General features: G+C 46.5%; 1 protein-coding gene across 2 annotated transcripts in view; it reads left to right on the plus strand.

The window, feature by feature from the left end:
* The window catches only part of SMARCAL1 (SNF2 related chromatin remodeling annealing helicase 1), a 51,451-nt gene that overhangs the window by 23,350 nt on the left and 5,652 nt on the right, over positions 1-22,449 (plus strand). For both annotated transcript variants that reach the window (XM_079924514.1, XM_079924513.1), the window contains exons 11-15: positions 4,354-4,494; positions 8,906-9,124; positions 14,796-14,866; positions 18,097-18,199; positions 21,322-21,504. In XM_079924514.1, coding sequence (XP_079780640.1) covers positions 4,354-4,494; positions 8,906-9,124; positions 14,796-14,866; positions 18,097-18,199; positions 21,322-21,504 — 717 coding nt within the window. The remainder of the gene's footprint in view (positions 1-4,353; positions 4,495-8,905; positions 9,125-14,795; positions 14,867-18,096; positions 18,200-21,321; positions 21,505-22,449) is intronic.

Genomic DNA, 22,449 nt, shown 5'->3' on the forward strand with positions numbered 1-22,449 from the left:
GCCACATCATGTGGGTTTCCTGAATGGAAACAGCAGCTGCATGCAGAGGACGTTTTGCTTAGGTTGTAAGAAACTAGTGGTGTTGTCCCCTGGGAAATGTGACATCTTTCTTCCCCTTCAGCACCGTTTTCCTGGGCTGCGAAGCGAGGTGGTTCTGTTTTCATCTGCAGTTGACCCTTGAGCAGCGGGGGTTTAACGTGCCTTTAACTTATATTTAGCTGGCCCTCCATATCTGAGGTTCCTCCACATACTGAGATGCATCCAACCTCAGGCAGTATAGGACTGTAGTATTTACTATTGAAAACATCTGCCTAAGTGGACCTGTACAGTTCAAACCTGTGTTGTTCAAGGTTCAACTGTGTGAAAGTAGGCAAGACAGAAAGCTATAAAGAACAAAACTGAAATCACCTTTAATCCCTCCAACACAGAAAACCACTGTTAACAGTTTGGTTATTTTTCTAACATGTCAGCTGTAGGGCAAGGTTTTTTTTTTTTTTTTTTTTTTTTTTTTTTTTTGCGGTACATGGGCCTCTCGCTGTTGTGACCTCTCCCTCTGCGGAGCACAGGCTCTGGACGTGCAGGCTCAGCGGCCATGGCTCACGGGCCCAGCTGTTCTGCGGCATGTGGTATCCCCCCGGACCGGGGCACGAACCCGTGTCCCCTGCATCGGCAGGCGGACTCTCAACCACTTCGCCACCAGGGAAGCCCCCAAGATCATTTTTAATGGTTTGGGAGCGTTCTGTGGTATGGACGCATCCCATGATTTAACCCTTAGTGTTGGACACTGTTTAGCTATTATAAATAATTCTGCAAGTGAACGTCATCCGTATGTTCATAGCTTGTATACTTTGTCCTCTTAGGACGAATTCTTCCACTCAGAATTTCTGGGTCGTAGTTTTACCTTTTGATAGTTGCCTCTGAAATCCAGTCTGGCCACGCATCACCACCTTCACTCCTGCTCAGGCCAAATCACATGGTCTTTTTCTCCACATGACTCCAGCCCTGAAGGGTATCTGACTTTTCCATTGTGAGCAGTGAGGTGTGTTTGAGTTTCCTTTAGTGTGTGTTTTTTTTTTTATAGTGCTTTTTATTGTTAAACCAGTTAGATTATTTCTTTTTTTTTTAACATCTTTATTGGGGTATAATTGCTTTACAATGGTGTGTTAGTTTCTGCTTTATAACAGTGAATCAGTCATACATAAACATATGTTCCCATATGTCTTCCCTCTTGCGTCTCCCTCCCTCCCACCCTCCCTATCCCATCTCTCCAGGCTGTCACAAAGCACCGAGCCAATATCCCTGTGCCATGCGGCTGCTTCCCACTAGCTATCTACCTTACTACGTTTGTTAGTGTGTATATGTCCATGACTCTCTCTCGCCCTGTCACAGCTCACCCAGATTATTTCTTTAGAAGAAGAAAGGCCCTCAGAATCCCACCATCCTTCCCTGATAAATAGCTGTTTCTCTTTTTGTGGGAGTAGAGTCCTTTTATGTCTGTTGATTGGCTAGATCAGATGAGCATAGTGGTCTAAGGTGTCTGAGCTTTTTCTTTTCCTTTTTCATTGAAGTAGTTTAACTAGGTGATATATTCAAAGAGTACAGAAGGGTGTACAGTGAAAAATAACTCTTTCTCCCCACTCTGGATCCCCCAGTCCCTTGATCTCTCTCCTCGAAGACAGCCACAGTTACTGGATTTTGGGGTTTAGTTGTAAAAATTAGTCTGTGCCCATGTCAGTACATTCAACGTGTGTTTCCTTTCTCCCTCCCTAGAGTGTTCTACAACCAGTTTTGCACCTTCCTTTTTTCCCTTAATGGCGTATCTTGGCAATCATGCCACCTCATTCCCGATAACTGGACCTCATTCTTACAAATAGTAGTCTATTGTATAAATCTGTCAGAATGTGTATCATCTGATCCCTTTTGTTGGATTTGTAACCAGGTTTTGGATGTTTTGTACAGTACTACAATGGCAGTACTTGTGATATACAAGCAAGGAGTCGAAAACCCAGTTCCTCTGCACCTAGAACAGAAAACCCAGTCCCCCTGCGTTTGGAGAGATGGCTCTTTGCCTCTTCAGGCCACAGCGGGGGCGGTGTCCACTAGGAGGGTCTGCTCTCACCCCCAGTGTGATCAGGCAGGCTGCAGGAAGAGTCCCCTGCTCGTGTGAATCAACTAACTTCTCTCTGACGCTGAATAGAAATCGTTTTTTTGCATTGTTCCATTGTGGGTTTCTTGGGTGCTAGAAGAGTTACCTGTAAGGCGTTCAATTTAGGGTTGATTTATGTAGTTTTATGCATTTATATTTTCCTAAACCGGAAGTTCTCAAGGGTAGAGGGTGGCATATAAACCACGTGAAACCGGGCACAATTGAAGGCCTTACGGATGACAGTGATGACAATAAACGTGTCGGGGCTGAGCAGGCTAAGTCATTCCATAATAGATGAGACGCCGTATTGGTTTCTTTTCAAAGCTGGCCTTTTCTCTTTCCATAATGCTGCCTCTGCTTTTTTAACACCCACAAGCATCCATTTTCAACGGTCCCATCACCACCCTAGTCTGGACAGTATATGGGAGGTCTGACTCCATGTTAACTCCGTCCTATAAATATCGGGCAGAGAACCCTGGAGTTCATTTCCAGCACCTGATCTATGAGCTGCTGCCCAGGCTCCATCCCCAGGCTACAGCAGTGATGATGTGGGGAATAGGTTTGGATGGTGAGCTGATTTTCTCTTACCGATAAGACTTCTCATTTTCCCCGTTTCATTGAAATGGTCTCGAGCCAAGGCAAGTGGTGCAACAGGCGTCATTCCAGAAGCTCATTGTTATTTTAATGAGTCTGCATTAAACCATGGAGGAAATTAGAAGGCCCAGGTAGTTGAACTGTGGAAAATTATAGCTGGAGAAGTTCATGGCTCTCCTGTCCTAATGGAATTAGGTCTTAGCAGCTGCTGAGCGGGCAGAAGTGCATCTCAAGAACGGTATATATGTTGTATATTTATAATCATTTTCCTTCCCTCTGCTGCACCTGTATTTATTTACTTTTATGAGGCCGTGTATCTATCTGAAAACCTGATTTCCTCCCCTAGGTAACTGACTGCATGCGATTGCCTTACGCTGCCATCATTTACTCGAGGTTACAGTGATTAACAAGCTGTTTCTAGACAACCGAGCCCCCCAGTAGGGTCCCTTCCCAGAGCTGAAATGGATTTTACCACCAGTGATCTGTGGCCACTCCGTGTTCTAGTACAGTAGGGAAGTGTCTCCTTTTATATCTCACCCTCTTTCTCATCTGAGTAAGAGGTAGGATTTGGGGTCTGGTCTTCTTGGGTCAGCTTGGTGTCACGCTAAGGAGGAGCCCGAAGTCTGTCACTGGAATTGACCAACTGTTTACGCCCATCCTGCCCTCAGCTGAGCAGGCTGCTGCAGGCCTGGGCTGAGTGTAGGGTAGATGGATCCGGGTCCCACCTTTTAAAGTCCTTATTAACTACCAGATGAGCTTGAATCAGGGATCTCTAGGCTCAAAGCATTGTGCAGCTGAGCTAGTGACAGCCTTTTTTTTTTTTTTCCTCCTCTAAAGAAAACAAATAGAGGCTTATACACAGGTCATTGCTGATGCTTTCTCCTGGGATTGAGAAAGGGCTGGTCCTAGGTGTCAGTATCTAATCATAGGTTCAGCTTGGGTGTCAGAAATCCATCCTGGAAAAAGTTCGGACCTGCTGCTGTCTCTCCTACTTCCCCTTCCTCTACCCATGCTGGATTCTTTGAGTTTACTCCACGTTCCGTAGGACACCAGTTAGCTTCCTTGTGAACATTTTTAGGCATACAGTGAATATTTATTGATTGCCTACTTTGTGCCAGCCACTGTTCTACGGAAACAGAGGTGGACACAGCCCAGTCCTTGATCTCAAGAAGCTTGCGGTCTAGTGAGGGAGACAGACAAGATAGAATTCAGTGTAAGGGACTGAGTGCTGATGTACATGCAGGCAGAGGGTGTGGCCAAGGCAGCTTAGGAGATGACGCCCAGCCTCTTACCCAGGTCACACCGTGAGGTTCTCGGAGCACACATGCTCTTTTTCTCTGGTCATGGTACCTTCGCTTAGAGTTCCCAGGTTGTGGCCACCCAGAGCTCTGGAGTGAGGCCAGCCGTAGTGTCTTTGGAATCTAGATCTACCTTGGATCTAAGATGCACGAACTTGAGAAGTACCTGCGGTCAGAGTGCGAGGAAGTGAAGGTGTTCATGCAAGATTCCGGGGTGTACTGTTCCGGGGGCCTCGGCTCCGACTCCTGGGGGTGCTGGGGACATCTCTTGCGTGTCCTCTGTGCGTCTCAGCATCTTGGGCTTTTGTGTTCTAGGTTGCCAAGAGGGTGATCTTACTGTCGGGCACCCCAGCCATGTCCCGGCCGGCAGAGCTCTACACGCAGATCCTCGCCGTCAGGCCGACTTTCTTCCCTCAGTTCCATGCCTTTGGACTTCGCTACTGTGGTGCCAAGCGGGTATGTGTTCTTTATTCCCCCTCTTCCCCGCCCACCCCACCCTGATTTTCACACCTCCCTTTCCATTCCTTCTTTTTGGCTGTGGTGTGATCAGAAAATCACTGGCCATAGAGCTGGATTCGGAGTTTAGCTCTGCTTTGCCCCTAACTCTGACCTTGGAGTGTCCTCTACGGTAAGATAAGAGCAGCCCCTCCGAGTTCTAATGCTTGTGGTGATTCCACGTTAGTGTTTTCCGGTAGAGCCGATGCATAGGTGCCTGGAGCTCTGAAAGCCAACAGCTCTTGCCTCAGAGAAGGGCACTGAGGTGAGCTCCAGGTGAGGCCGAGGCCCTACATACTCTGTGCAAAAAGGACAGAGGAAGCCTTTGAACAGGTGGAGTGGGAAGCATGATCTCAGGCTCCCCTGGTGGGCTCTCATCAGTGGACCTTTGCTTTAAGTGTCGACTCATTATAGTGAATCGTGCCCGGTCAGCAGGCCAGAAGCCTCTGACCTGCAAATTATCTCTATGAATACGGTGCCAGTGGAGCAGCTGCCCCTGAAGATACAGTCTGCACAGCTTCCGTTCTCCAAAAATGGCAGAGGAAGCCTTGTAAACAAATGCCGTTGCAATCAAAATCGTGATTTCTGGACTTCCCTGGTGACGCAGTGGTTAAGAATCTGCCTGCCAGTGCAGGAGACACGGGTTCAATCCTTAGCCCGGGAAGATCCCACATGCCGCGGAGCAGCTAAGACCGTGAGCCACAACTACTGAGCCTGCGCTTTAGAGCCCACGAGCCACAACTACTGAAGCCCACACGCCTAGGGCCCTTGCTCCACACGAGAAGCCACCACAATATGAAGTCTGTGCACCACAATGAAGAGTAACCCCCACTCGCCACAACTAGAGAAAGCCTGTGTGCAGCAGCAAGACCCAATGCAGCCAAAAAAATAAAAAAATTTTAAAAATCACGATTTCTAAAACCTGGTTTTTTTAATAGATTTATTTAATTAATTAATTATTTATATTTTTGGCTGCGTTGGGTCTTCCATGGCTTTGTGCGGGCTTTCTCTGGTTGCTGAGGGTTTCTCATTGTGGTGGCTTCTCTTGTTGTAGAGCACGGGCTCCAGGCATGTGAGCTTCAGTAGTTATGGCACACAGGCTCAGTAGTTGTGGCGCATGGGCTTAGTTGCTCCACGGCATGTCGGATCTTCCCGGACCAGGGCTCGAACCCGTGTCCCCTGCATTGGCAGCCGGATTCTTAACCACTGCGCCACCAGGAAAGCCCCCTCAGTTTTTTTTAGCTGAAGATAAAAAGTTTATTTAATGACATGGGGAAATAAAAGAGTGGAAAAAAGTAGGATGCGAAACTTTCCCTATAGTTAATTATTCATTCTTTGTCTCCCTCTCTTCCCCCGCCTCCTCTTTCACCCACCTCTGTGTCTCTCTCATGTATGACTGGAAGATAAGGTATGCCAAAATGGATTACTTTCGTAAATGAGAAAGTCAGCATTTTAAAAAATATTTAAATTACAGTAGTCACAAATGCAAATTCCTCCTGACGGGCCGTTGACTCCATTGGCTGTCACCAGTCTGGCCACCTGGCTGAGCGTGGGACTCCATCTTCCTCAGCAGTGCGTTTCTGCCAAAGCCCTGCTTTTAGGAGGATGACCTTGCCAGACAAAGGGCCACTGCTGAAGGATGAATTCATCACTGGGCTTTCCTCTGGATGCCCCAGCACCTCACTTTTGAATACAGATCAAGAAAATTCTAGCTGCCACCACGATCTCTCTTGCAAACCAGAGGAAAAGAGTCAGGAGGTGGAGAGCAGAGGAAGGGGTAGAGGGCAGCGTTTTTGTCTTTTCTCACCAGTCTCCTTGTCCGCTGGTGCAGTACAGGGCACGTGTGTAGCGTGTGTGATCTCCACAGGGCACGTGTGTAGCGTGTGTGGTCTCCACAGGGCACGTGTGTAGCGTGTGTGGTCTCCACAGGGCACGTGTGTAGCGTGTGTGGTCTCCACAGGGCACGTGTGTAGCGTGTGTGGTCTCCACAGGGCACGTGTGTAGCGTGTGTGATCTCCACACTTGGCGGCTGAGGTTGGCTGAGATTCCCTGTGCTGGGTCCCTCCAGACACGGCACAGGCCTCAACTGGTAACATGCTCACCTCTGCGGTTTGGGGGCTGAGTCAGTGAACGAAGAAACGCGGGTCGAACGAGCTGCCAGTGCTGGCGGGCCTGGGCGTGGTTCCTCTGTAGACCGATCACTTCTGACATCCTGTCACCCTCAGCAGTAATAATGTTGCCAAGTGCCTGTTCCAAGTATGCCCGAGCTGTGTTCAACCTGCAGATGGCCAAGGAGGCCCTGCCCCAAGCAACACTTGGTCCTTCTCTGAGACTGGTAATCCCCAGACGCCTCCCTCATGTAGTTCTTTCGCTCCTTCGTGTTCCCTCTGCCTCTTCAGGTCGAAGCAGGCCTCTGTGTCTTGGTTTGGCAGGAGCCAGGCCACCCCCAGAGTGTGGTGGGGCAGATGACCACCTGCCTTTACTGCTGCACTGTCCCTCCCTGGGTTCCCAGGCTCTGGCCACCGTCTCCGCAGTCATTCAGGCCATCCTCAGATTCGCCCTTGTCCTCCTCCTGCTGCCACTGCCCCAGCATCCAAGAAAACATAGTCAGACGCTGCCTTCCCCATCTTTGTATCCTTCCTTTCACCTAGCCCAATGCCTGCTCCGTGATAAGTTTTCAATAAAAGCTTGTTGGATTGTAATTACGGTATTACGCATTTAAAACCTTTGGTATTATTGGGTTTTAACCTGCAAGGTTAAGAGTTGATAATATTAGAAGGTAGGAACGTTATACCTAAATTAATTACGATATCCATTTGTTCCTAGCATGATTTTTATATAATGCAGCCAGTAGGCCAGGGCTACTTTTTTTTTTAATTAATTTATTATTTTTGGCTGCGTTGGGTCTTCGTTGCTGCGCACAGGCTTCCTCCAGTTGTGGCGAGTGGAGGCTACTCTTCATCATGGTGTGCAGGCTTCTTATTGCAGTGCCTTCTCTTGTTAAGGAGCACAGTCTCTAGGCGCATGGGCTTCAGTAGTTGTGGCACATGGGCTCAGTAGTTGTGGCTCGTGGGCTCTAGAGTGCAGGCTCAGTAGTTGTGGAGCATGGGCTTAGCTGCTCCGTGGCATGTGGGATCTTCCCGGACCAGGGATCGAACCTGTGTCCCCTGCATTGGCAGGCGGATTCTCAACCACTGCGCCACCAGGGAAGTCTCTACTTTTTTTTTTTCTTTTAACTGTGGCCAGATTCTTGCATTAAGAGAAGCCACTGAAAAGAATGCCCCATGCCGAGCTCATTTTCGACCCTATACCGTGAAGGCATTTGCTCAGAACATCCAGTTGATTTCAGGGTGTATTTTTTTAAAAGAAGAAGCAGTTTTTGATCATTTTATTTCTCCACCTTTGGCTGTCTCTTCCTGCTCTCAATCTAGCAGAGGTTTATAGGACACCTATCACATCTCCAGCATTGTACTAGGTCCACTGGCCCTCGAAAATGATCAAGCCTAGCCCCTGCCCTCGGTGGTTCACAGTCCAGGGTGGGCTGAGGCATGAGGGAAAAATTGAGCAGCTGAAACCCTAAGGCAGCAGATACCCTGGCTCCCTGATTTTCTACAGGACCGTAAAAGTCAGTCCTGTTTCCAGTAAGATTGTTAGTGAAGGGCAGGGTTTTTATTTTAATCGGTAGGATCTTGTCTACCTGTGTGGTAGGAAGTAGACATTCTTGCTCACTGCCTCCTTGAGCTGCTAAATGAAGGAACCATTTTTATGAAGGACTGCCTGGGCGCTCTAAAACCCACCTCTGGTTTCAGCAAGACTGCAGCACCTGTGTTCTGGGTTCTTCCCTTCAGCCGCCTCCACCATGGCCACCGCAGTGGCATTCACCAGGTCACGCATGGTGAGGCCCACGCTGGGGAAGAGCAGCTTCGTAATCCCTGTAACCCCCATCAAATAAAGATGTTACAGCATCATCTGTTACCTTGTGCAACAGGCTCAGTCGGGTAAGCCGTAGGGAAACTTTGTGCATTTAGTGTATGGGAAGAGTCTGACAAGCTGAGTGTCTCGTTTGTTCTTCAATGTAACAGGCACCAAACCGCTTGACATCTTGCCTTTGCTGCTAGAAAGGATAGCGCCAAACTGTGGGACGCCATGATACAAGTTTTTGGTTCTCTCATTCCTGACTTTCTTTCTTCCTTTTCCTTCCTGTTTCTCATTTGTATTCTGTGAGATTTTATTCATCCCTTAAAGCCACTTGAAGTTCTCTGAACAAAGCCAAGGGAAGAGAGGGTTGCGAGAAGGCCATTTCCGGAGGTGACAGCTCCAGTCCTGGGCCCTGGGGACTCTCACGAGCTGTGTCTCCGTTCTGCCTCCACAGCTGCCCTGGGGATGGGATTATTCAGGCTCCTCCAACCTGGGGGAGCTGAAGCTCCTGCTGGAGGAGACGGTCATGCTGCGACGCCTCAAGGGCGACGTCCTCTGCCAGCTCCCAGCCAAACAGCGCAAGATGGTGGTGGTCGCCCCAGGCCGGATCAGCGCCAGGACCAGAGCTGCCCTGGATGCCGCGGCCAAGGAGATGACCACCAAGGAGAGCACTGTGAGTCCGGGGCTGGAGATGGGGATTGGGAAGGTCCCCTTGTGCACAGCTGTTCCTGCCCTGGAGGGGCACTGCAGAGCTGACCCAGGGTCCCCCGACCTTGTCTTCCCGTAACCTCTCTCCCTCGCCCCGGGCAGGATGGTGAGCCCGCTTCATTTCTCAGCCTACCTAGTCTACTTCCAAAATCTCGTATTAATTTGCAGTTTTCTACTTGTGTAGATCACTGTTGATGGACAGTCATAGAGATAAACGCCAGGGCAACCACAGGATGGTGATATGTATTCTGAATCCCTCAAAGAAAGTTGGAGTTTATGTTTAGTGTATTTTGAGAATACTTCCTTTAGTAACAGTCATTAGAAATTAGTCCTAAGTGTATTTGTTATATATGTTAACGCTCTAATCATCTCATGTCTTTTGCTTTAGTCAAAAAAACAAATTGACATTTATATAACAAAGAGTTTTCAAACTCTCTTAACTTTTAATCCTTGTTACGGTCATTTATGGTTGGCAACAAGTTGGCACCCCCATTATATAGAGGGGGAAACTGAAGCTCACAGAGAGTGGGATTTGCCCAAGGTCTTATGGCTACTCCATGGCAGAGCTGAGGCTATAACCAAGCCTGTTAGCCCTATATATTAGGGCTCTTTCCACTATGGTGACTTTGTCTTTTCAAAACACTTTCGTTTCATATCTGTCTTTAGTGTCATACTGTGCTAAGTGCTATAAAGTAATCTGTACCAGACCCGTTTCTGTCCTCTTGGGATAAAAACCTTGCAATTTTCATTCCCAAGAAAATGACAGTCATTGACATTTTCTGACATTATCGTAAAGCATTATCTGGGCTTGATATTACCCTGTATACGGAAACTTAGATCTACATGAGGTACTAGCCTTCTGGGAGAGTACAAAATAAATAAGATGACAGGAGACAGAATGTGTGATTTTTTTTTTTTAATGTTATTTTACCATGTGATGAACAAGACTGGCTAGTCATTTTTAAGAAGCAGTGTAGGGTAGAGGATGCACTGGTAGCTTGTCTAGCAGTATTTAATTTATGCTGTATTATACATAATAATCGGGATGGCCTGGAGGAAGTGAGCAAGCGTAATCTCTTTGCCATGGAGTTTTCAAGTGAAGTTCCTTAACGTTGACGTGGACATACAGACCAGTGGTTCTCAAATTATATTTCAGTGGAACCATGAGCAGAACCGGGGTGTTCTGTTGCTAAAATCAGCATTGGTGTCTTTTTCTGATTTCTAGAGAAAAAAAGGCAGTGAATAAAAATATTTTCTCAATTTTAGTTTTTTCTTAGAACTTTCTTAAACCTTTAATGTCTACTAACTTTTGCCCACCAGTGAACTCCACCAGACAAGGAAACCAAGGAACATGTATAGCGTATGTAATATTAATGGGAAAAATTCAGATGTGTGATCTTTTTAGATGCAGAGGTCTGAATGTTTATAAAATGCTATGTTTTAGTTCCTTGTGTGTGTGATGGAAGAAAGTCTGTTAGTATTTTGTGGGAGTCCCCAGAGGACACCCTCACCTGTACCCAGTCCATCTCCTGAACCAGGTGATGGAGAGCAGCCAGTGTAGACAACTGACAAAACGGTCTGTGGGCATTAGAATTGAGGAGGAAGTCACGTTAAGTGGTCAAGAGGCAGTATGGCTAAAAAGACGTATGGGAATTTTGAACTTAGTGCAGCAAGGTTTGAAAGCATTTTTTAAACTTTCCACCAATGTACACAGTTAGGTGAGTGGCTCTTTCCAAAGATGATTTCATATGTAACCTGCAAGTTTGATTTCTGAGTTTATCAACAGTGATGTGAAATTGACTAGGCTGAGCCATGGAAATCAGGAATATTGGGTGTTTATAACTCCCCGTAGCTATGCAAGTCCCTTAAATTCTTTGGGATTTGTAGATACTTTCTTCCCTAAAAAGGGGAGCCACGACCTACCTCATAGGCTTGGTGCTGGAAAAGTATGAAGGACTTGGGACAGTTGCTCTGAGTCCTGCCTGTTGTGTGTGATTGTTGTCTCTGCTTCTACAGCCCAGAGTCTTAACACTATTTTGCAGATTGTGAAAACAAACCCTAAATTGCAGTGTAATTCTTCAAGAATCCAGTGGAGAAGGGGCCTTGAGTTCTTCCCAGTCCAGTGCTGGAGAATTGCTATGTGCTTCCTTGGTATCTTGGGAAATTTAGGTTTGTCCCTAAGAGAGAGAAATTGAATAGATACAGGTTGCCTTCAGCATATGATGCTCAAGCCACATGCTAAATTCTTTTAGATAATAAGACAAATTCTTGAAAATTTGCTTTTCTTTTGTGTTCCTTAATGTAAATTAATTTTTATAATGGAAAATCCAAGTAGCAAATGAATTTATGAGCATGACCCTGTAGAACATCAGAACCTTTCTTACTGTAAAGCCCCAGATTTGATGCATGTACAAACCGTGGCTCTGACTGGGAGCACCCTCCTGCCAGCTTAACCCAGGAAGGGGAGCCAGTGTCAGCCGGGGCTTGGGCCAGATGGCCATCAACATGCCTTCCAAGCCCTGACTGGCTGTGAAATCCTGAACTGAAAGTGTTAAAATGGAGAATCATGGTTTTGTGGTTTTAGTCTGTGAATCTATAGAAAGGACCCCCCCACCACCATTTTTATAGTGACTCTGTAGCCCCAAGTTTCCCTGCAATTTTACACATTATGGTGGTTCCAGCAAAGCACTGCTAGCCTGTCAAAAAGTGATTTCTTTCTTTGTTCCCTCACACCTTCCCATCTGGAGGAAGACATTTTTTAAAAAGCTTTAAATCACAGAAGCCAAGGTGAAGCGGCCAATTTATAAAACATAATGTACAGTGAAATCTTTTTCTCATTTTCAGCCAAAATAATAGATAGCTGTTCACAGGCTAAGAAAAGCTGACTCTAATCATCTTTTGTCTAAAGCCGTTTTTTTGATCAGCAAGACCAGGAACAGAAAAATGGAACTGGTCCATGCAGACTTCCTGGTGACAGTATCAGCTCACCTTTCTGCCGTTTGACAATCCACTTAGATTCCAACATAGAAAAATAAATTCAGAACCCAGTGGATCTAATTTAATAAAAATCTAAGAAGCAGGAACAAAGAATGCAGGTTATTTAAAATTTCCCAGTCCATGGCTGACAAAAGAAGTAATAAGATAGTTAATGGGCTAGTATTATGTCTATCAGTTTGAGGAGCTTTTTTTTTTTAAGATAAAACTATTGATTTCTCCCACACTAAAAATACAATAGAGGGCCTCCCTGGTGGCGCAGTGGTTGAGAGTCCGTCTGCCAATGCAGGGGACACAGGCTCGTGCCCTGGTCCGGGAAGATCCCACATGCCGCGGAGCGGCTGGGCCCGTGAGCCATGGCCGCTGAGCCTGCATGTCTGGAACCTGTGCTCCGCAACGGGAGAGGCCACAACAGTGAGAGGCCCGCGTACCGCAAAAAAAAAAAAAAAAAAAAGATTAACCCATCTATTTATATTACATAATTTCGGCATATATCATTTTGGTATTTTTTCTATAAAATTTATGTGTTTTTTGCTTTAAAATGTATATTATTTATCTCTCTCTATATATTATAACTTATGTACATAATAAGCAACATATGTATTTTAAAAGCAGAATTGGGATCTTATAAAGATACATCAAGTGGGGAAGAAAGCAAGCTACAAAACTATCTGTACCCTTTTCCATGTTGTTGTTGTTCTTCTAAAACATAACATTTGAAGACTGCATGATGTTTTCTCGCCTGGCTATATTGTAATTTTGCCAGTCATTTGTAGTTGGACATTGAAGTTAGTTCAATTGTTCAGTATACTAAGTAACACTACGCTGAAAAAGCAGTTTACATCTGAATTTGTGTACCTCCAATTCTATCCTGAGGGTAAATTGTAGGAGTGAGTTGCTGCATCACAGGGCATGGGCATATTTTGAAGACTTTTGGTACCTATGGATAACAGCCCCAAAAGGGTTATTAGCCCAGGGTCCCATCTCCCAAGCTGTGTGTAATAATGATGTTTGTTTTCTCACACCCACATTGGCTCTGCCTGTTAAATCTTGGGGCGGGGTTTCTGAAAGTGCTTTCACCATCTCTCCATCTGTTTTGCTCTCTCCCTTTCTAAGAGCAAGTGTGGCCTGAGTGTGGGTGGGAGGGAAGGACCTGACAAGAGTCTCTGAAGGAACAGGAGTTTAATTGCGGACTGAGAACGGGTAGGCTGCAGTCTCCTTGAGGCGTACACGGTGCGGGTGAGGTCGTCAGATGGGAGCCTGACACTGTCCCTTCAGCATATCCTACTAGGGACGCGTTCGGTGGTTGGAGGGCCTAACCTACTGCAGGGGACCCTTTGAGAGATACGAACGGACTCCATGGGCCACACGCGAAAAGTGTGTGTGTCCAGAGCCTCATCAGAATCCTGACTGGACCTGGGGCTGAGAAACAAGTTAAGACACACACACAGAATCACATCTTCAATGTGAGTTCCCAGGAGGTTAGCGTTGTTTAATTGAACTGCTGCCACAAAATAGGAGGGACGGTGCCCACCACTGCCGCGACTCATGTAGAAAATGAAATGGATCCCGTCAGTGCCCCTACGGATTCCTGTGGTTCCTGGGTCTCTTTCTTCTTTCTTGTCAAGGCCTAGAGGAGAGATGCTATTTAAAGCCAAAAAACGATTTTGACCAGGTAGCTTTTCTCACCATCTGTGGTGTGTGTAGTTTAAGGTACAGTCAGTCCAGCTGTGGCTGCTTTCCTGAGTTATTAATGAGTTCAGGGCCATAGGTGTTTTTACTGTTGGGTCACTTCTTTGTTCCATGAGGAAGCTGCCATGTCAATCACTGGCCTCACAGGGCCCAGGCCCAAAATGTAGGAGCATCTATAAACCCATGCTGGCTAGTGGAAGGGGATGGCTGCCCCACCAAGGATGGTAAGAGTATCTGTCCTCTCTGGGAACCCAAGAGTAATGGTAAATGTTATCTCATATTGTTGTGAAACTGGCTAAGCACCTCCTGGGTTAGCATTCTTTACAGGGATTTATTTAGATGCAAACTATAAAGAAAATACCGTTTCCTCTTGAGGGAAGTCAATTACCTTCTGTGCACACAGGCCAGAAACATGTGAATAACATTTTGAGATGTTACTAGAATAGACTAGTTGGGGTCAGTTGGAAATGATTCAGTAAGTCTTAGAGGTGAGCTTAGTCAGTTGGGTATGGACACAAGTTGGCAGAAGGAAAGGGGTGGGGGAACATCGTGGGCCACTGTCATGTGTAAGTTGTCACCAGGCTGTAATACCTATAGTAAATAGGTGTGCTTAGCAGGGCTGCCTTCCCGCTGAGCACATGAGCTTGGCATGGATGGTGAAGCACTACCTGCAATGCCCTTCCAAAGAGCTTGCATGTTCCTTGCCTCATTGGATTCTCACAACAGTTCTCGAAGGGTGACAGAACATCTGTAATGTTACTCTGTCTCCCAGTACAAAACCAGAGTGCAGACAGTGTCTGTGGCGTGGCTAAAGCGAGTGGGTAAGTCAGGGCCTCGGCTCTGGCGATGGATGTTGGGATTTGTGAAGCTCTTGGTGGTGATGATTATGTCAGCGTGTCACGGAGTTCTCAGAGTGGGAGACTTCAAACCCTCGATTTCTCCTTCCACAGAAACAGCAGCAGAAAGAAGCCCTTATTCTCTTCTTCAACAGAACAGCTGAAGCTAAAATCCCATCTGTCATGTAAGTGAACACCAAGTGTCGACTTCTCTCTCTCTCTCTTTTTTAAAAAGAAATACCTGTTATCTTAGTCCGTCAGCATGGTTTTATTGCTCTGTAAAAAGTGATTAGCGATTTGAATGGTAGTTGCCTTGAATATAAAGTTTAGGGCACCATCACCCAGGAGGCATAAGTAGGCTTGTCGCTGGAGCCCTGCCAGGATGTGCTTGGGGTCCCTGCGAGATCCCGTCTTAACCCAAGTGAGCTGGAGCTGGAGCCACTTATGAGCAGGGTTGGGTGACCCAAACACTGAAGGGAAGTTTTCCTCTTGCTACGAGAACTGTGGTCACTTGCCTGTAGGAAAAAAATTAGGGGTTTCACAGAAGACCAGGAAGCTGCCTTACAGAGATTCTCTGGTCGTCTCCAAAGACATCATGTTTCAGCTGTCATTTACCTAAATAAGAAAGAAGGTGAATACCATCGTTTGTTCAAAAGATACGGGCAAGTGGCTGTTGTCACACTTGGTCTCCTTCTGTCTTCTCAACTAAAGCTGGTGTAATAATTTCTGTTCTTAAAATTATTCACTGACTTGAAAGAAAAAAATCTCAATTGTCTGCCTTGGCTAAAGAAAGAAAAACCCACTGCTCTTCACATATCACTGAGATAGAAACTTGAAGCAAGTCTAACGACATGCAGCTTGCCTAATTTTTTACTGTTTAACATTTGTGTGAGACTCAGGCAGGGTAATGGTCCAAGTGATTCAATTACAATGAAATGAACTTAGCGTGGGTTGAGCGGTCCCAGATTGGCTGTGGGGACCGAGATCCATGGATAGATGGAGACCTACAGCCTGCCCTGCCCTCTCACTCGGCCTCTCCCTCGGCCTCTCCCTCTGCACCCTTAAATGTGGTTGGAGAGTGAGTTCGCTGCATTGTTCAAATCACAGACTCTCCGCAAAGACTCCTGAATGTCGGGCAGCTCTCCTTCACCCTCTGGGCACTGCCCTTTTCATTTATGGTACTGTTTAAGAGACCAGTGAACTCCAGATGTGGTTTTTATGGCCTGGAAACTTCTCTCTCAGACCCTAATCTGAATTGCCTCCACCGACATTTCTCATGTGCTGCTGAATAACGCATGGCATGGGTGTGAGCCCTTCCCTCGCTGTCTCAGCTTGTGACCTACAAAATCCAGGGTCCATTGAGTGCTGGGCCCAGAGCCATCCATTTCCCTTAGGAATTTTAAATCTAACCATTTTCCACCTTATAAATAAACTTCGGTAATACCTTGTCTTACTCCATTCATGCTGCTATGACAAAAATATCGTAGGCCGTGCACCTTAAACAACAAACATGTATTTCTCACAGTCCTAGAGGCTGGGAAGTCCAAGTTCAAGGCGCTGGCGGATTCAGAGTCTGGTGACAGTTCTCTTCCTGGCTCGTAGACAGCCCTCTTCTCGCTGTGTCCTTGCATAGTGGAAGGGGAAGGGTGCTTTCTGGGGTCTCTTTTATAAGAACAATAACACCATCTCCTCCCATAGGCCCCACATTGGGGGTTCGGATTTCAGCATATGAACTGGGGGGCAGGGACACAAACATTCAAATCATAACATACCTTATACATACTTTTTCAAAATTCCATGATAAATTATATAGTGATTTATAGTTTCCAACAGTTTTGACATCTGTTAACTCATGTCACATTTATAGACTCCTCGTGAGATCAGTAGAATAAAGTTAAAATGCAGAAACTGAGTAAATCTAACGTAAGTCTCTAAACTTCAGGATCATACAGCTAGTAAGTGGAAATTAGATTATAAATCTTAAAACCCCCGTTTCCTCTGATAATTGCTTTTCTTCCCATTTTTGCTGTTGTTCGTTTTCATTTTAATGGACATCTTTCAATACACAGCGAAGGTTATTGTGGTCGGCAGATATTTCCCGCTCGGTAGCTCAGGGACGTGAGGAAGGGCAGAGCAGCAATGCCACGTCTGAGATGTAGAGGGTGAGAGGCATCAGGAAAACTGGGGGCCATGGTGTTTATGGCTGGCCAAGTTGATTTTATGGCCTTGTGACTTTCTGATGCTGTAGCAGTTAACTTTTTTGCTTATATCATGGCAAATTTTATGTCTCTCAAACTAATTAAAGTAGATTCTATTAGTACCAACAATTCACAAATTGAACTCAAATCCATACCGTAGTTGGTCATAGTGTTGTTTGAAAAAATTCTTAGACGTTTAGAAGAGAGTCCGCTTCCCTTTTCCCCACCTGCCTGTACTGTAATAGGAAACCTTGGAGATTTGTCCTTCTCCAAGGAGAGCAATGTCTGTTCTTTGCCCAGACACACACCCACGTGTGGGGATGGCCTCAGGCAGAGCGAGGGCTCCTTGTGTCCTGTCAGAGGAAGCTGACCTTCCCGCCACCCGTGCAGGAGCCACCGGTGACCTGTTCTGGGACTGGGAACCCTCTGCAGGGTGCGAGTGCCAGGGCAAGCTTGGGATCTGCCCACTGGGTGACTCTCCTCCCTACAGCTCTTGGGGGTCGCTGCCTTCCTTTAAGGCCACAGCTAAAGATAAGGAGCAGAAAGTCAAGAAAAAACACAGTGGATGGAGGAGAGAAGTAAATTAAAAGCAGAATGAAGACCATGTAAACAAGGCCTTTTCACCCATATTCCTTGGCCTTGGAAAAAAGAATTCACTTATACCACTGCCTTAACTGCTGGCCCTGTGGTTTGCAGTCTGATGTGGGAGGGAGCTGGAGGGCGATCCCTGACGTCTCTTCAGTATTATTACTTACGTCTCAATACTACATTGCCAGAAATTTATTACTGTCAAGAATCCCTCAGTCCCTGCCCAGGCATTTTCAGATCTGTAAACAACACTTCAATTTTTATTGAAAACACATTATAATGATAGTAGCAGCCAAAGTGCAAACTGCTAATTATCTTGTATGATCCCAGGTAATAATAAGAATGTTTCAGTAACCTATCAGAGACACGTAAAACATAAGGATACTTTGATTTATTTGGGTTTGGGAGATGACTAAAAAGTATGGAAGAACTCTTTCTGCATATGGCGGAAGATGACTTCCCCACAGTTCCTGAGGGCAAGGGGGAGAGGTCAGCTCTCAGAGGAGGGAGAGAATGAGCTGGGGAGGCAGGTTCCCAGAAGGTATCTGCTACAGATGCACTTTTCAGATATTAATCTCAGCTGGATTGCGTATGTGTTTAACTTATTGTGTTGTCATTGTCAAATGCAGTGAATATATCCTGGACCTACTGGAAAGTGGAAGAGAGAAGTTTCTAGTGTTTGCACACCATAAGGTAGTTTTGGATGCAGTTACTAATGAGCTGGAGAGGAAGGTAAGCTCCCTTTGAAATTCAGCACAGGATGCTTTTCTTGTTTGTGTGTCGACTGCTAAGCAGGCCAAGGTCAGATCTGAGCAAAGAAATGAGGTGAAGGTTTCCGGAAACATTTCTGTCGACTTTCCGAATAATGTTTCTTGCTTGTAGAACCATGAACAGGTTTGTTTTAACCCATCTTTTATTTATTTATTTATTTATTTATTTATTTATTTTGCGGTACGTGGACCTCTCTCTGTTGTGGCCTCTCCCGTTGCGGAGCACAGGCTCCGGATGCACAGGCTCAGCGGCCATGGCTCACGGGCCCAGCCACTCCGCGGCATGTGGGATCTTCCCGGACCGGGGCACGAACCCGTGTCCCCTGCATCGGCAGGCGGACTCTCAACCATTGCGCCACCAGGGAAGCCCCCCAACCCCTCTTTTAAAATGTTTTAATAGCTTTATTGAGGTATAATTACCATGCAATGAACTGCACATATTTGAAGTATACAGTTGAGCAAGAGTGGAGGTAGTTGTTGCACAGAAGGAACAGAAAGTGCCCACTGAACTGAGAAGGTATCTTGAGACCTGAAAACAAGGCAGGCAGCTCCATACCATCAGTGGATCCATTTATTAAAGGGTAACTTACATGGAGGGTAGGCCTGGGTGGATGGTGATCCAGAGCATTTGAGCTGCACTCCGCAATGCTGAGGAGCCACTGGGACAATTATAGTTAACCTAGAGTATAGGGGTGTGTGCTTGGAGACAGGAAGTGCATTCCTAAGTCCAGATCTATGGTGGGTTACTAGTCTCCTGAGCATCAGGAGTGCGTCAGTGAAGGTTGTCATCACTGGAGACTAACCGAGCATACAGGCCACCTGGACCCAAAGATCATTAAACAGTATCTATTAACTACGAAGCCCTAGATGACAAAGAAGAGGTTCACTACAGGACAGCCCTAGGTAAGGCCACTGGAAGGACAGGAGGAACTGCACGGGCCCAAGATGGCGCCAGTCTTGCTAACAGCCACACAGTAGTGAATATATCCGTCAGCCCCGGAAGTTTCCTCCTGTCCTTTGTAATCCCCGTTTCTCCCCATCCTCCCATCTCCAGGCCACCACTGATCTGCTCTCTGTGGCTGTAGATTAGTTCACATTTTTGGAGCCTTATATAAGTGTGGAATCATACAGTGTGTACTCCTTTTTTTTTTAATCTTATTTCTCTTACTCAACATATTTTGAGATTCATACATGTTACTGCATGTATCAACAGTTCATTCCTTTCTATTGCTGAGTAATATTCCATTGTATGCATGTACCACACTTTATCCACTCACCTGTTGGTGGACATTTGCCAACCCATCCTTTTTTTTTTTATTTTGGCTGCGTTAGGTCTTAGTTGCAGCATGCGAGATCTTTGTTGCGGCATGTGGGATCTTTAGTAGGAGCATGCGGGGTCTTTTAGTTGCAGCATGCGGACTTCTTAGTTGAGACATGCAGACAGCCCATCCTTTTTTAGTGACAAGTGGAAACCCACCCAAATGTGAGGAAATAGATAAATGGTTAAAGTATACTATTGTTGCATAATGAACTATTACACAGCCATTAGAAATCATGTTTTAGAAAACATTTTAATAATTTAGTTTATTTACGATATAATGTTTGTCAGAGAAAAGCAAGATATAGAACTTTTTATTTAAAAGATGTAGCAAACACATTGAGAAAAGAATGATGGGAAAAAATAGATTGGTAATTTATTTTCCTCATAATGTCTGTCTTTATCATTAGAAAACAATAAATGCCACTTAAAATAAGCTGATCTCAGGAACCTAATCCTGTGTTTCCCGTAGGGGAAATTATTCAGGATTTGCTACTTCAGATTTTATAATAATGACTATATAGAACATAACTACTGTGAATAACAAGACATAACTACATAAGGTTATAAGGCATTTAATATATATATATTAAAATTAAATTTTTAATTGCAAATAAAAAATTGTTTTTTTAAAGAAAATAAGCTGAGCTAAGCATGCAACTATCAGATACAACTCAGCAGTTGATTTCAGGGCAGTTGTCCCAGAGGAGTGAAAAGTTACATTCACTTGTACACCAATGTTCAGGGCAGCTTTATTTGTAGTAGTGCAAAGCTGGAACCAACCCACATGTCCTGCCCAAGGCGAATAGGTAACCATGGTACATCCCTGCCACAGAACACTGCTCAGCAATGAGAAGGAATGAGCTACAGGTGTGTGTGAACCAACTGTACGTGCAACGACAGGGGTGACTCTCCGGGCGATGATGCTGAGTGAAAAGAGCCCAGCCCCAAAGGTTGCACAGTGTTTGACTCCATTTATAAATGTTCCTGAAATGGAACATTTTAGAAATGCAGGACAGGGCTTCCCTGGTGGCGCAGTGGTTGAGAGTCTGCCTGCCGATGCAGGGGACACGGGTTCGTGCCCCGGTCCGGGAAGATCCCACATGCCGCGGAGCGGCTGGGCCCGTGAGCCATGGCCGCTGAGCCTGCGCGTCCGGAGCCTGTGCTCCGCAACGGGAGAGGCCACAGCAGTGAGAGGCCCGCGTACCGCAAAAAAAAAAATCATAAGACAGATTAGTAGGGACTGGGTGGGTGAGGGGGAAGCAGGAGGGAGGCGGGCAGGGCTCTAAATGGGCTACAGAGCATCCCTGTGCGGTTAGAACTGTTCACTGTCTCGACTGTGAAGGCAGATACGTGAAAACCCACGTTCGAGATAAAGTTGTATAGAACACACACACCCAGGAGTTTAAGTGAAACTGGGGAAATCTGGATAAGGTCAGTGGACTGTATCAAAGTCAGTATCCTGGGTGTGATATTATGCTATAGTTTTACCGATATTCCCAGTGGAGGAAACTGGGCAAATCATACGAGGAATCCTTCTCTGTATTATTGCTTAAACTACATGCGAGCCTACAGTTATCTCAACACAAGTTTCAATTATGAAAGGAAAGGAAAGACCAGGAAGGAAGCTCGGAAAGCAGTACGGAGTGGCGAGCTTGATGCTCCACCCAGCTTGGAGCCAGAGCAGCGCGGGGCTGTGTCCCTGGAGCTGTGCTGCCGAGGCCCCGCACCTGCGCCCACCTTGCTTCCCTCTCCTGTTCCCGCAGCGTGTGAAGCGCATCCGCATCGACGGCTCCACCTCCTCGGCCGACCGTGAGGACCTGTGCCAGCAGTTCCAGCTGTCGGAGGGGCCCGCCGTGGCCGTGCTGTCCATCACCGCCGCCAACATGGGCCTCACCTTCTCCTCGGCTGACCTGGTGGTGTTCGCGGAGCTGTTTTGGAACCCAGGGGTGAGGGGCGTACTCCTGCCTGCTGGCAGAGAGAGCCAATTGGGGGGGGGGGGATGGCGAGTGGGGCTTCTGTGCGCTGTCCCTGGTGCCTGCGTCATCTTCCCTCTGTTTCTGTTAGGCCTGGTAAACACGCTTATAGTTTACACATCCATTGGCCAGCTATTAGGTCTTCACAACAACCTGCTAAGTAGTAGGCTTATCGACCATCTTATTACCAATGGGAAGATTGAAGTTTTAGGAGTCTCATGATCCGTGTCTCCAGGAAGAAATTGGAGCACAGAGAGCTCAAGAGCACAGCTGTCACTTAAGGGGAGCACGTGGCAGCCCTGGCCTCAGGCCTCTGGCTTCCCAGCCTCAGCGCCTTTTTATCAACCGCCCCCGGGAGCCACTTTACCTGTGGGGCCACAATAGGGCGACTGCGGTGGGTATTCCCTGAACACGCCCAGGGTGCCCACTGGCCTTATCTGATCAGCTGTGGCAGCAGGTGGAAGACATTTGTTTGGACTCAAAGTTTTCTCCTCAACCCCAGAAAGAAGTTCTTTCCCTTCTGATGTTCTGACCGGTGTGGCTCTCATCGACCACACGTTGGCGACGGCTGTAACGATGGCTGGGCTTAGAGCGTGAAGGCATTTTATAGTGGAAACCATGTTCTTGGTTTTCATTATTCGTTGTAGGGTTTTTCCACCATATAAAAAAGCCACCCTACCCCCTGATCATATATGGCCTCTCCCTGGACGCGGTATCTCTATCTGTTTAGAAGATAACTTTTCATTCCATGGAGGAAGAGTGGCAGTGTGCCGGGTCTCCTTCGTCACAGCTGGTGGCAGAGCTGAAGCTGGCTCTCCCTCTGCAGCGCCCAGCAGCTGGCCTGGCCCTGAAGGGTCATCCACAGCTACCCAGCTGCAGATCGAGGTCCCCCCTGCTGACCAGTATTGTGCTTGCTTT

This window comes from Stenella coeruleoalba, assembly GCF_951394435.1.
Source record: "Stenella coeruleoalba genome assembly, chromosome: 6".
In the NCBI taxonomy this organism is placed as follows: Eukaryota; Metazoa; Chordata; class Mammalia; order Artiodactyla; family Delphinidae; genus Stenella; species Stenella coeruleoalba.